A 15,058-nucleotide genomic window follows, 5' to 3' on the forward strand; every position below is an offset into this window, starting at 1 on the left:
ACACTCGCTAGGTCCCCGTGGGTTTGAATGCCACCTGTGTGCCAACTGCCAGATTTGGTTCTCCAAGTCACATTCTGCCTCTGAACCCCACTTCTTTTGTCCAACTAGACATCCAGCTTGGACGGTCTCAGACGTCATGTCCCCAGTTGAATCCTGTTCCATCCTCCGCAACGCGTGCTCTGCACACGACCTGCCAGGCTCTGCAAAGGGCAGCATTTCCTTTTTTGCACAGCGTTTCCTTTTCCCTGGAGTGAGTTGCCTCTTTCTGTGTGTTTGCTCAGTCCTCTGTGTACCCATCACTCCCCTATTGCCAGACTCTCTGCCAGAGCTGAGAATTCCTCTCGAGATGGTCCTGCTCCTCAGGGGATGTTATAATTCCATTTTCCCCTGAGACGTCCTGCCTGGAGCCTGGCCTCTTCTTCCAGTCCAGGCTGGTTGCTCCAGAGGCCAAATCAGAGCTGGGTCTGGAAATGCCTTTCACCATCATCTTGGGAATTCCCTTTACACCTTTCTGTACTTTGTTGGATCCGCTGCTTCCTGGATCCCATAATATATTGTTTTCTTGATGTACAGGATGTGTCTAAGGAAGCTAGGCGTATATTTTCCCATGAAATGTAGGTGGATTTTTTTGACATTTTACACTCCTTGGAGATCCCTTTGTGGTTTCAGCCTCACCTCTGGACCTGGCCACCCTAAGGCAGGTCTGGGCATTCAGCCAGCTTGAAGGTCAGGAGCCCAGAACCTTCTCCAGGGAGCCTCTCCCTCCCTGGAGGCTCAGCTTATCCCTCTGCTCAAAACGGTGGTTGGGAGAAGCAGGTGAAATAATGTGCAAGTGAAAACACTTGTTGAATTAAAGAATGAACGAATGATCAAACTGCCCAAGGCTATTCTGATGGGAATCAAGGTAAGGTAAGACCATCAGCCAACCCTTATCTCTGGCAGCTGGTGGAGGCATAGCTTAAAAAAATAAAAGTCCAAGCAGAGCGAGTCCCATCCACGAGGACTTTTCCACGGGACACCTGCTCATGAGATCGGGGTTCCAGTGGCCGAGCCAAGAATCCTCACTTCCATTCATTCAAAAAGCAGCTCTTGGGCATCATGTGTCAGCCACGTGTCAGCCATCTGTAGGGGCTAACGGCACAGCAGTGCGCGTGAGCGAGGCTGTGCACGTAGGCTGTGGACAGTGACAATAATAATAAAAGCCACACCGTGAACATTTGCTCTATGTGCAGCACGTTCTGGGCCCAGTACCTGGAATGCACGTGTCACCTTCTTGAAGACCCCGCCTGCCTCTGTCTCCTCCTGTCCTGTGTCACTCTCCACCCAGAATGCCTGGTCCCCAGGTAATGGCAGAGCTGGCTTATTGCTGTCACTGAAGTCTCCACCTGGCCTCCCTGCCTGAATGGCCTCAACCCGCCAGCCCTGGTGCTCTCTGCCACTTCACCCCATTTAGGGATGCCACTTGCTCTTTGATGTACCTCTTTGCCTATTGTCTGCACTCCCAGAACATTGCCTGCCACAGAGCAGGTACTCAGCAAGTGATGCTTGGCAACTTTGAATGAATGAATGAATGGATGGATGAATTAGTGGGGGAATGAATGAATGGAGATGCTTGGGAACTTTGAATGAATGAATGGATGAACGACTGGCAGACCTCGTAAGATTCCATCCATTGATGTAGTTCACGGTCATATGAAATTACCAGGATAACTGAAGGTAAGTTCTAGGCAATCCTCTATAAATGTCTGTTGAATGCATGAGTGGTGGCAGCTGTCAGCCGTCACCCGGAACCTGCGGGATGCGGGTCCCCTTACATGCAGGACCTGGAGGCCCGACTCCGACCCCGATGTCTCTAGGGAAACAGCGACTGAAGTCCAGCTGCTTTAGCTGCTTCAGACTTCCAGTTTCTAGTGCGTGTTACCTCTTTGTCTTATTAGAGTTATCAGCTATAAGAATCCAGATGTATGAGCAAAAGAGTTTTTCCACATTTAAAATTCGTCGGCAGATCTGATCAATGTGACTGTCCTTTCAAATTCCTCCCGTGTGGGAAATGAAGGTTCCAGGTTTAAGGCCGTTACTGACACGTGGGTTTTGCTAAAAGAAGCCAAGCTCACCCCACATCTCAAAAGAGTGCTTTGCCTCCATGTCAAGTACTTCCCTTGGATGTTTTGGATTTAGTTGTTGTACGTGGATGGTGGGAGGTGGGGTTCGCAGGCTGACCCTCCGAGTTCATTCAGTTCTTGTTTTCTCCTATGACACATGCCTGGAATATTGGTTCATGGCTTCCTCAGCTCTATGGAGCTCAGGGACCTGACTTGAGGATCTGTATAGCCCCCAGTCTTGAGTCCGTGAATCTTGTTCACTTTTCTGTGGAGCTGAGATTAACAGCACCCACAGATGACCGTCCCCCTGCTCATACCAACCAGCATCCGTACTCCCAACCCCATCACCAAGGTGCTTGGGTACTTACTATTCTGAGTATTACGTGTCCAGTCTGTCTGAGCCAAATGTCCAGAGCTTTGGCAGTGGGAAAGCTACATCCCCTCTACACAGCTATGCCTCCCCTGAAACAAATGTGTTTGCTGCGGGGTCAACCCACCCCCTGGACATTTGATCCCCTAGATGACAGGCCCCTTCTTCTGACAGCAGGACTGTGGGCCTCCCTAGGAGTCATGGTCCCTCTCAAATTCACTGTGTTCTGTAGGAAATCGTGTCTGCGTGAAGATCTCAGCTTCCCCCATGCGCTGGCAGTGGCCCCCGAAATGAGTCTTACTTAAGCTGTTGCTTAGATTCTGCAAGAATTCAGTGCTGCCAATTTTAACTGTTAATTTTAACCATCTATTCTGATTGCCCAAATGGCCCAGCTTGCAAGTAGCCTACAAAAACGAACTCCTGATTTCCACTTGAAACCAGAAATGAAGTTGTTACTGCCAGCTTGGCTGTGTTGTAACAGCCTGCGATGGGGTTTTTAGTTGTTTTTCATTCTGCCATTTGAAAACTATCTTTGACTCAAGTGGCTCAATGATGGTGTTATTTATATAATCCCTGTATGTTCTCTGGTTCTTTGTCTTTTTTTTCTATTTCGTGATTTATTGTCCCTCTTGTTGTTCTTGCTTTGAAAGGAATAATTTTGAGCCTTTGAAGATGGAGCTGAATTCAAGAATGGTCTAGTTAATTTGCTGGGTTCTATTCACTTCCCCAGCTCTTAAAAGCCTCATTGGAAATATGTGAGAATGAAATGCATATGAATGAACTCTATGGAAATCTCAGGCTACTTTTCACTTTTAGTCTGTGCTGGGGAAGCCAAGCCCTTCCCTCTTTCCGACTCACGGAAGTTTTCAAGAAGCTGTTGAGATGGCTCTCACTGGCTCTCACTGGCTTATTTATGAGGTTAACTCTTCTCCTCCTTATTTTCCAGGCACCTGGAGAAAATATTCCTCCAGAAATGAGAATTCTAAGTGTAAATCTCAATTTAATACATGGATTCTTCCTTAGTGCTCAATTTTCAGAGGCAGCTACCCTATAGCATCAGGAGAACATCTTCTCTAAATGTTTGTGAGACCTGGGAGACCAGTTTGATGGGAGGCATCAAGGTGGTGATGTGGGGACAGGCCTTCCTCCTCCGTCTTATGACACCCGCACCCTCTCACTAAATTTTGGTGTCTCCAGCTTTAAAATGGGAGGTGTCATGCCTTCAACAATCGACAGTTGTGCTCATTAGGACTCTTGGTTTCAAGTGACAAAAAACACAAAAAGAGAATTTCAGTTGTACACACAACTGAAAATCTAGCTTCAGATGTGGCTGGATCTAGGGCCCAGATCAGCTGGCTTCAGGCGTGGTTGAACCTAGCACCTCCCAAGTCCCATCAGACCTCCATGGCTCTCCTGCCTCTGCTCTCCCTTGCCTTGCCTTCATTTCTGGTTTCCACGTCAAGGCCCCTGGCTGCTCCAAGTTTGCCCCTCATGGTGGCAAGGTGGCTGCAGCTGCTCCAAACTCTCCTCCACTCAGCCTCAAGTTCTAAAGCCAAGGGGCCTCCCTTCCTCCCAGCATCCCCAGGCAAAGTCTCTTTGTTCTAACTGGATCATGTACTCACCCACTAACCAATCACTGTGAGTCTAGAACCTTTCTCATGTATTCAGTGGATCCCCAGCAAAGTCAGGACCTCTTCCTAGGACATAGTTCCAGGCAAGCAAACACAACAGATATTTACTGTCATCACAATATTAGAACTTCAGGGTCCATGAGGACAGGAAATAATAATGTTGCATCTCAGTTTTGTGTGAACTTACCATGTGGCCTGGGCAGCAGCCATCCTGAGAAATTTCTTTGGTGAAACTTGTACAATTTCTTATTCTGTGGAGCGGATGGCTTTGTGTCAGATAATTTGAAGAAGGCAGCCCCCCTGCTACAACTGAGAGCCTGGGCTCTCAGGACCACCCGGGCAGCTCCTCCTCAGGACCTGGTGGGATTTCAGCAGACCTTCAGTTATCTAGGGGTCAAGTTCGCATGATTGTGTTTTATTTCTCAAGCAGTTAAGGACATTTGAGAAAATGATGGTGCTCCCTGAGGCTTTGGGAAGAATTATCCTGCTGTCTGGGTTCAGCCTCAAGAATAGAATCCAGCTCCTACCCTCATGCACCAGCTGAATCCCACCAGCCTCCCTGTTCTCTGCCAGATCAGGGGGCGCTTTCCAGTTTTTACAAAGAGCATCAAACCCGAATCCATTCCATCTTGCCCAAAGGGAGAGAAAAATGAAAACTGATTTAGACCCTTAGAATTTAGGGGTTTATTAGAGGAATTAAAATCAATGACCCACACTCCCTGATAATTTAGATCTTAATCTTTAATTCTCTTTTTCTCCCTTTAAACGTTCACTCTTCTGTTTTTTTTTATCATCAAAAAAGGCTCAGGTTGAAGCTAAGAAAGAACATGAAGGCGCAGTGCAGCTGCTAGAGGTAAGCGAACCAGCCATGATGGCTTTCTTCCTGGGGGTGGGTGAGGTCAGGGGATACTGCGTTCATGCCTCATAGAAGCAATAGCTAACCTTTACTGAGTGCCCACTGGGTACCGGTTACTAGTGCTGTTCACACATCCTCCTGTGTCGTCAGCTCAAGCAGCGTATATGATAGGCACCATTATGGTTCCCATTTTACACGTGAGGGAGTGAGGCACAGAGAAGTGAAGCAATTTTCCTGTGGCCACACAGCCAGCATCAGAACTGTGGGTCTCAGAGGTGGTCTGCTGTCCTCTGCTGGCTCCTCCTGGATGGAAAGCAAGGAGGGTGAGCCGGTTCAGTTGGGGGGCATGATTTCCTCGAGGAGAAAGGTCGGGGGATGGGCCATGCCTATGGGTGACAGATGAATGGGGGAGTTAATGACAGCCCTAAGCCCAAGGCAGCTCTTGGCGTCTGAGGGGGGCGTTGGCAGGCATCACAGCGGCGAACGCGATCAAGGTGCTGCCACGGGCGCTGTCCCCATGTCCCCAGCTGCCCAGAGGCCTTTCTCACTGGCCCTGATGGTGGGGGCTTGGCAGGACGTGGGTGGCAGGTCTGGACCACTCTTCTGTCCGGGGCCGATGGCGTGCTGCCAGCATCCTCGGGAGCTGGGGGAACGCCTGCATCCCCCGGGGGCCTCTGCCGTCTGCGCTCCTCGTGCATATGATACATGGACGTAAGGAGTCTCTCTGCCGAAGACAGAGGTCGCCCAGTTACTGACCCCTCACTGCAGACACAGCAGCGGGGTGTGGCTGCGCAGCTTGTGGGGCCCCATGAGGCCTCCTCCCCTAGTTCTGTTCCATCAAGAAAGGCCAAGAGGGCCTTTCCGCTGGGCCTGCCATCTCCGCACATGGGAAGCACCTGTCCTCTTTAAGATGACCTTGTCTCTTGTCCCCAGGGGACCAGCGGCCACTTAAAACTGAATATATTCATCTCTTACATTGCCTTTTAAAATCTATGCCTCCCCCAGGAAGAGGTTTCATCATTATGGTCATATATATTAAAATTGATTTTTTGAAAGCGTCCATTAGCTAATGAATATCTGGAGGGCTGAGAGTAATAAATAGCAAGCGGGAAAATATATAACCCAGGAGACTGGAAACAGACCTCCAAACGGCCATACATCTCCCTGAAAAATCATTTCATTCCCCCCCGCCGGAATCACTCACCGCACTTTGATTTACATAGTCTCCTGGCTGGAAGTACAGTTTCTTTTTTCCCATCACCCCAAGCCCATCGATCTGATCGTCTGTGTTGTTTTTATCCGCCTTCTGAGCTGCCGCTCTGTGACAGCCCCGCCGAGGTCATGTCGCCCGGTGCTGGTGGCCGTGTGTGCCCCGGCACGTGGGGATGGGCATGACGTGCTTCGGTTGGAAAAACGGAAAAGGCAATGCAGATGCACTGAGAATCTGTGTCTTCTTTTATTCACAACATCTTCCTGTCATTGTGTCTTGCTTTGCTTTTCACCCAGAACACGCTGGACAGCATGCAGGTATTTTAGGGAATGATATTTGCCCCTCCCCGTGTGCTTGGTGATGCTTTCCCCATTCGTGGACCAGCCGCGCACCCCTGGGCCCGCTCTATCCGCCTCCTCTTCCGAACATGGGCAGCTTTCTGATGCAGTCGTGGGTGCCTGGGGCTCCCTGGGGCCAGGGCAGCCGAGGAGCTGCCCCTGGGGGCTCCACCCCAGGGAGATGCTTTATTCTGGGCATTGAGGCCCAGGGCTCTGTCCTCTGAAGTGATGAGCGGGGCCAGCAAAGCCGGCTTCCATTCTCAGGCTGGAAGAACGTTCTGTGAATTCAGATGACCTCGGGGAGGAGAACTGTCGGGGTGATTCTACCCTTGGGTCAGCCACGTGCTTTCGAGCCCGGCCAGGAGCCCAGAATTTGGTGGGTCCGTCATCGGAATTCAGACCTTGCACCTGAGCGGTCCCATTCCCCTTCTGTGTCGGGTGAGGGCAGCGACTCTTCCAGCAGCTGGGGGCCCTTTTGCTCGTTCTTCTCACAGGCATCCGCCTGGGGAAGAAGAGAGATGAGCTGCCCCTCCAAACAGGGTTTTGAGCCTTTCCCAAAACTCTGAGTTTGGCTGTGAATTTGTAGCACCAACGACTTTTCTCACTCTTGGGTGGTTCTCAAAGCGGGCTTCTGGGACCCGCAGTATTGGCATCACTGGGAAGCTTGTCAGACCCACTGAGTCAGAAACCCGGGGTGGGGGACTGAAATCTGAGTTTTAACCAGCCCTTCGGGTACTTCAAGAAGCGTTGTTTGGAGAGTGCCAGGCTGGTTACAGGAAGGAGAACTATATCTGAAGGAGTGTAAGCCCCCTGGGAATCTTGGCCAATCCTGGTTCAGCACCTTAGTAACCAGAATTGTTGACCAAGAATAACCCAAGTGAGACCCCGCCCGCCGATCCCCCGAGCATCCCTAGTGGGCAGTGTAGTCTTCGTTTGGAAGTTCACGTTCTCTGTGCCTCCTACTTGGCAGGCTGGTGACTTCCTTTAGTCAGATATTCTACTGAGCAGAACAACCCACCTCCTGGCGCAGCCAGAGAGAACACAGTGACGGAGAAGGGCTGCTCCGGAAGACGTGCTAGGTGAACCCCTCAAAACACCTACACGCACACATCCGGTTCTGTGGACGTTTCTCAGTGCTGTTTGCTGATGAATGATTGGCCAGGATGTTTGGAGATGGGGGGTGGGGATGTCTTTATTCCTGGTCAGGACACCCAAGGACCAATCCGGGCTGGCTTGGGGGCTGAGCAAAGACAGGGGTCAGGAGTCAACTGAAAATAGAACAGAGCTTTTCAGAATCCAGAATCAGAATCCAGATTTGCTGTTTGCACACGTAACAGCCTAAGAGCTGGTACTAGCTACGTAGCTTCCTTGGCACTTTATGAGGGAGCGAGTTGAAGATAAAGAAGCAAAAGGAAATAGTTATAGCAACAGCAACGGTGCCAACAGCAATGTTTACTGAACCCTTCTCGGAGCCGGGCACCGTTCTAAGGGTGCATCTGCGGGTTATCTCAGTCTCCATGACAACCAGGGGAACCGAGGCACGGTCAGGAGAAATGACTTCCCCAAAGCCTCGGAGCTAGTCAGGAGCAGAATCTGGATGCAAGCCCCAGGAGTTTGGCGTCAGAATCCAAACCCTCCACCACTGCACGGCAGCATCTTCTGACCTCGGAATCCTGACCTCCCTGCAAGGTGGGGTCAGGTCTCCTGCCAGCAAAGCTGTACCAAAAGGTGGATCAGCTCCCGCAGCAGCCAGACTTGGAAACGCTGGCCAAGCAGCCCACCTGCCCTTCCCCAGCAGCAGCAGAGACAGGAATGCACACCACACGGTCACAAGTGACAAGAGTGGCGGAATTTAATCCTTTTAATACCACCCAGGGAGGGTGATATCAACCTCCTCATTTCACTGATCAAAAACCAAGGCACAGAGACGCTGAGCCACCTGCCAAGGACACACAGCTTCTAAGAGCAGAGCCTAGGCCCTGAGGGTCCACGGGTAACACCATCTCAAGTCACTGAGAAAAGAGTGTGCAGAGAGGAGATGGCCCATGACTGTGGAGCCCATAAACCCTAAATCCTGTTGGGTTAGGAGGCAGCGAGTTCTGGCGTCCGTTGCCAGGGGACTTTTCGCCCGTGATGAGCTGCTTCCTGCCAGTGTGTCAGTGCTGAGTGCTTCGCATGTGCGTCTCACATGCTTTGTGGCTAATTCTCCAGGGCTCCTTCCTAGGTATTTATGGCCTCACTCCCAGCACTTGTCGCCCTCCTCCTGGACCAAGGCATCCACCTGTGGGCGATGCCAAGACGAGCCTGAACAGGCTCCATTCATCCCTGAGTCTCATTCGAAAGGAGACGGGGCTCACCTGGAGGCAAGGGTCCAGCATCTGAGTTGCACAATGACTCTCCTGGTCCCTGGGCTCCTTTTGCTTTCATGGGTCCCTTCTTTCATAAAAACATTAAAATTATATTTTACATCTGCTTAGGAACAAAGACGAATATAATCCAGGTTGGATTCATTATTATTATGTTCAGTTTTCCTCTGATTTTAAAGGAAATGAAAATGAAACCATTTCTGTGGGTCCCTAAACAAGGCCCCAGGTACCCTGCTGCTGCCTGGCTTGTGTTAAGATGCTCAGTGACCATCTGGCAAGGGAGCGTGCTTGTGAGTAAATGAATATGTTTGGTCCCATCAAACAGATGAACTTGGTCTCTGGTGTGTGTGTTAGGTTAGGCCGGGGTGCGCTGCAGTAACAAACACCAAAGTCTCACAGTCAACGCACAAAGGTTCATTTCTTGCCACTGCAGATATAGGAACACTCCACGAAGCTCCAGTCCACATGGTGACTCAGGGATCCAGACTCCCTGCATATTGAGGCTGTGCCATCCAGAGCGTACGGCTTCCTGGTCACCATGGCAGGGAGACCTCTTCTGTGTCTCAGCTACAGAAGGCACAGGTGTCACCTCTGCTTACAGGCCACTGGCCAGAGCTAGTGACCCAGCCCCTCTTCTCTGCAGGGGAGGCTGGGAAGTGCAGTCTCCCTGGGTGGGGGCCTGGTAGCATGGCTCTGCCACAGCTGAATTCTGGAATCTTTACAGGGCAATGCAGTTTTGATACTAAAGTGGACAGACAGAATATTAGCTAAGTTGAGAATCTGAGAAGAGCACAGATAAAGAAGTTTATACTTAACGCTTTGCCTTTAAATCTCTTAGGAATTCTCTGTCCCCCAGGAATTGTGGGGATGGCGTCTCTGCATCCGTAGGGTAGACTTGGCTACCCTGTGCCCATGAGTCTTAGCTGGAGGACGAGGCTGTTAGGGACAAAGAAACTGGGGATGCTCAGGTATTCGGGGGTTCAGCCACCCAGCAGGACTACCTCTGGCTCCAGCTTTATCTCCCTAATGCACCCCTTCCCAACTGCAGTTGGGAGGACAAAAGCTACCGTCAACGGGAAGCCCCAGGTTTTGAAGTCTCCTCAGTGAAAGGTGTTTATCTGCGCACAGGGTGCCTCTGTGACTAATGCTTGTCTAGACAGAAGCAAAAGACTCAAATGATCCAGACCCTCCAGCAGCAGAATTCACTGTGCTTTGGTTGGACCATTTGATAAAGGCATTAATCTAGTGTGAGCCAAAGCAAACGTTTAAGACACTTGTGTTTTAATAGTGCTGACTCCATACACGTTAAAGGATGCGGAACATTAATTAAAAAGTCACCTTCACCCAAGTCTCCCCTTGGTTATTACTTTGTTACATTTTAGTATCAAGATGGCATTGTCCTGTAAAGATTCTAGAATTCAGAGCAAGTACTTGCCAAGATCCTGGAAGTCAGAGCTGGTTCAGATGAATTGATGGGGTTTTTCTGTGTATATTATAGTTGCAGGCAAGAGCTGGGTGCGGGTGTGGGTATTAACCTGGCAGTGGAGGCTATTAACTGGGAATCACCGTGAAAGAGTATGGAGAGACCCTCAATGTCTCCCACTGATGATAAAAAGTGGGGAAATTCCAATATACTTGCATGGGCTGAAATGCACCATCACCTTTGCTGAAAGCAGAAGTTCGGCCGTCTGAGAGGCAATGGTGATTGAGTCACTAGTTAGCCGTCCCTCTGGCGCTGTCCTTTGCCCACAGAGGACAAAAGATCTTAGTTTCTGCTTATGGAGCCCCTACCATGCCTGCCAGAGTCTGGACTTACAATTTGCCATAGTTCTGGAAGGCAAGCTTCTCTCCCATTTTATAGATGAAGAAACTGAGGCCCAGTGAGCTTATGTGACTTTCCTCCACACCCTCTGAGTGAATGAGGGAGTGGGAGGGTCTGGGGTCTAGACACAGCCCAGAGCCTGGAGTCAGAGAGGATTGGGTGTGTCTGCCACTTACTGGGTGTGTGACCTTGGTCTTTAGTCCATCTGGCCTTGTCCTTCTCACCCATGCAACGGGCTCACACCAACTTACCCCAGGGAGTCTCTCTGGCCATCAGCACTCATGCATAGAGAGCCCCCAGCGGGCCCTGGCACACAGTAGGTACTCACTAAGCAAGAAATAGCACCACAAACCTTGTTTACCCCTAAAGACACCGCACAGAACAACTTCCTCCCAAATCGCTCCTGCACTTCCTGGGACGCCCCTGGCTTGGCTGTGCTGGCGTGAGTGTTCACAGCATCCCTGGACCCTCAGAATGGTCCTGGTTTGGACACTAATTACAGGGCACAGTGCCCTACCCCTCCGCTCCCCTTTATGAAGCCTGGAAGCCAGATGAAAAATACAGAGTGGAGGACCTTGGGAATGCTGGCAGGTGCATCTTTGAATGTGTTTTCCTTCGTCTTTATAAATACCCACAGCCAAATCTGCAAGTCTCTGCTGTTCACTCCAGTTCGAGTTTACTTGCCTGATGACGGTGCCGTCTGTCCCCGCTGTGGTCAGAATGCAACCGCCCTCCGCTCTTGATGCTCAGGTGGTGGGTTAGGGTGAGGAGAAGTGGGGCCGGGACAAAACGGGATGGGGACACTCAAGCAGCCTGGTTAATTCAAGCGGGCGTGGTTCCGCCCCACCGGTGTCGCCACCCAGCCAGGAGCTGATGATGCTCTGAATCCTGAAATCAATCTTGACATCTCAATAAGCCAGCCGGACCCAACAGTGGGCTTGCTGTTTGCTTTCTGCATCACTTGGAAGCAGTTCCTTCTGGTAGCAGTTTGGGGACCATCAGAGGCACTTAGCCCCAGCTGCCAGGCTCAGCATCAGAGACCCAGCCGCCGCCAGCTGCAGCCAGGCCCAGAGAGGGTGTCCGTGGAGGCTCTGGAAGGGAAACCTGCTTCCTTCCTGGAAGAGGGAAACAGCAGGGAAGCTCGGTGAACTTTCCAGAGGGAGTGCTCACCTGTGGGATGTTCTTCCGGCTTAATGGGTCCATACGCCTCATCTCCTAGTTGTTCAAACTGTTTCCCCCCTGAAATTAGTGAGAAAAGACATCTGGAAGCTGCCTGACTTTTGGGAATCGTCATCCTGCTGTCTTGAAGCCGTGTCCTTGGATACCCAGGGGAGAAACACAACAAGGAATTGATAAGAGAGGGGCAAAGCATTAGGTGTGGTCACGCAGGACTCTTAGAATCTTTGGGGTAGAAATACGAGGTGGGAGAGGCTTAGCCCTACAACTTCGCTCCCAGGTCACAATGGAAGCAAGTCTCAAACCAAATTGTCGCACGTGTGCAGACGTGTATTACAAAACGCTTGTTGACAAGAAGGCACGAAGTGGCCCATCCCTCTTCCCTGCCCTCTTAGGAGCTTCCTCCACCAGCCCCCATGGAAGCCGAGGCCCCAGCCCTGGTTCTGGTGGCCTTGGGCAAAAGCAGAAATCCTCCGAATCAGGATCTGGACACAAGACCACTGTGAGACCCAGCCTTGGGCGCCATCCCCCAAAACACACTAGTCTTATGCACTATTCGTTCAAGGGTGGGGTAGCACTAAGATATCCCATATTTTGAATACCTTTAATGTCACCAACAAATGCCCATGTCTCCCATTCATCATGTCTAGGGCTAGGGTTAGGGTTAGGGTTACCAATTTTTTTCTGATATCGACCATACTAGGTGGCCGTGCCTGGGCATGGATGGAGATGCAGGTGGTGGATGGCTTCGGGGCAGCGGCCTCTGGAGTGTAGCCTTCCCAGCACCTACATTGACCTCCCCTGGGGTGGGATTCTCAGTTACGACACCGATTGCCCCAGAATGAAGTTCAAGTCCCTGGGACATATTCTCTCCATCCAGAAGGATTGTATTAATAAACTACAGGTCCCAGAGCCCCCTGGCTCCAGACCCTGTGGGGATCATCCTGTGTGTCTGGGACTTAGGTGGGTGCAGCTGCAGCCCATGCACAGGGCCACCAGGGCCATCCAACCCAACCTGACCAGATGCTGGGATTGCCATCCACGTTGTCATGTAAAGTGGAAATCACAAAGTGGCTGCCCCCAGGCCACGTCCACCTCTACATGAACCTTGTCAGGACAGACTGTAAGCCTTTGAAATACCCTCCAACGTTTAACGATTGAGAGCTTTTACATCAAAACAAAGATTCCCTGAACACCGGAAGTTTTGCCCAGGGTGGGTCTGGACCGATGCTGAGAAGTAGGCGCCCCTCTGGACAGAATGTACACACCCTGCTTCACTGTGGTCCCCCAGATCCTGGGGGTTTGCCTTGCTCCTCCTCTCATGGGCATCTCCCACCACCTCCGGGGATGTTCAATTTACAAAGATGGTTTGACATCAGCTCCAATCCACCTGCTTCCAGGACCCTCCCCTCATCACTCACAGCAGAGCCAGCCCCCTTTCTACAGGCACGTCCTGTGCCAGCTGCCAGGGAAAGCCGCCTGCCACAGTCCCCATCAGTGAAGGGGACCCTGAACAAAGAAACGCTCCCTGGAAGGAGGCCCTCCAAGAGCTGGGGTCCTGGCCGGCCGGCAGTGGTGCCCAGGAGATGGAGTTCACTGTGGCACCTAAAACGTGCAGCAGCTCAGCACCCCTGCGTGAGCCCCGACCTTTCTCTCTGGTTTGGTCTGAGTCCCACAGGGCCTGCTGGGGGTACACAGCCTGCCCTCCTTCCTTTCTGTGCCGCCCGCCCCCGGCCCCAGCAAATCAAGAGCTCCTGCCAGGGGACCTCTGTTTCCAGGTGACTCGGATGCTCGATCTCCATGTGGGCTCCTGAGACCGCGGCTCTAACGCTCAAGGTTCCTGATCTGATGTTCCCACAACACCAGCTTTTCATGTACCGCCTTTGAGATTTTCTCCATGATTATTTCGTATTCTCTTTAAATCCGTTCACTTTCTAAAACTCTCTATTTTGAAATAATTTTGAGATTCCGGAGAAGTTACAAAATAAAACAGATGGTCGCTGTGTACCTTCACCCAGCTCCCCAAGGACAGCGTCGTAGGTGACCAGGGTACATTGTTGAAACCAGGAAGCTGACGCAGGCACAGTTATCAGTAACCAAACTACAGAGAGTCTCTCTTTGCCCTTCCTTTGGTGTTTAATTCTATGGAGTTTGATGGTACATATAGATTCATGAACCACAACCGGGAAGACAGATGACTCCACCCCCCCAAAGACACTAATTCTTAGTACTCAGACCTTCCCCCCAACCCTAGACCCTGACAGCCATTGATCATCTCTCCATTGCTTTAGTCTTGTCATTTCACGAATGTTACATCAATGAAAAATCTTATCTGCTTTTTGGGTTAGTTCACTTTTCACACACACGCGACATGAAGGACCTGATTACCAGTAGTATTTTTCTTGTGCACATTACGATGAGGACGTGGCCATCTAAATGGCATTTGTGTTCTTCCACATTCACCTGACACCCTCCCACACGCACCACCACGGCACCTGGTGGCACACCTGGATGAACAGGTGAGCTCAGGGCTCTTCTAATGCCCTTTCTTGCCTGAGGCTGGGTTGTTGGCGACTGTTCCCTGCCTGGGGACCTGTCGCTCAGCCCTGGAGCAAACATTTCATCTTCAGGGCTGAGCAGGGAGAGCCAGAACCCTTGGCCTTGAGGCATCTGACGTCGCCATCCTGGGGTCACCGCTGCTCCTGGGCAGGTGCTGCGTCTCCCCGATGGGGGGTGCCCGGGCGGGAGGCGGATCTCTCCACGTCCCCACCTGTGTCCAGGGGAGCCCGGCGTCACTTCTGTGCCTTCCTCGATGGTGATAGCAATCGTAGCCAAGCTCATTCAGCCTTTTAAGAGAAGAATCCTGCTGATTTTGTTAAATGCATAGAAGAAATTAATTATTGGTTTGGGATTTGTTAGGTCTATTTTTAGAATTCCATGATCTCAGACATAAACAGCCTTCATTCTGGCCTAAGGAGCTGAAAAGCTTAACACCAGTGGAGGAGGGACGGGGGGTGGGTGGACGGAAGAGGAAGAGAACATCAGTCTCTACCACTGTCCTGCATCCCTGCGTGCATACCTCCATGAAACCAAACATCTCTCAAGCCCCGACTTGGTACCGAGTTCTAGTCCGAGTGCTGGAGACACAGCGGTAAAGAAGCAGACAAAAATTCCTGCCCTCGTGGAG

General features: G+C 51.1%; 1 protein-coding gene across 1 annotated transcript in view; it reads left to right on the forward strand.

The window, feature by feature from the left end:
- Window positions 1–15,058, forward strand: part of RIMBP2 (RIMS binding protein 2) — a 109,136-nt gene that overhangs the window by 39,302 nt on the left and 54,776 nt on the right. The window contains exon 4 of the mRNA XM_082640018.1: window positions 4,906–4,956. Within this exon, the coding sequence (XP_082496144.1) occupies window positions 4,906–4,956 (51 nt within the window). The remainder of the gene's footprint in view (window positions 1–4,905; window positions 4,957–15,058) is intronic.

The sequence above is a fragment of the Mesoplodon mirus genome (genome assembly GCF_964341445.2).
Source record: "Mesoplodon mirus genome assembly, chromosome: 13".
In the NCBI taxonomy this organism is placed as follows: domain Eukaryota; kingdom Metazoa; phylum Chordata; class Mammalia; order Artiodactyla; family Ziphiidae; genus Mesoplodon; species Mesoplodon mirus.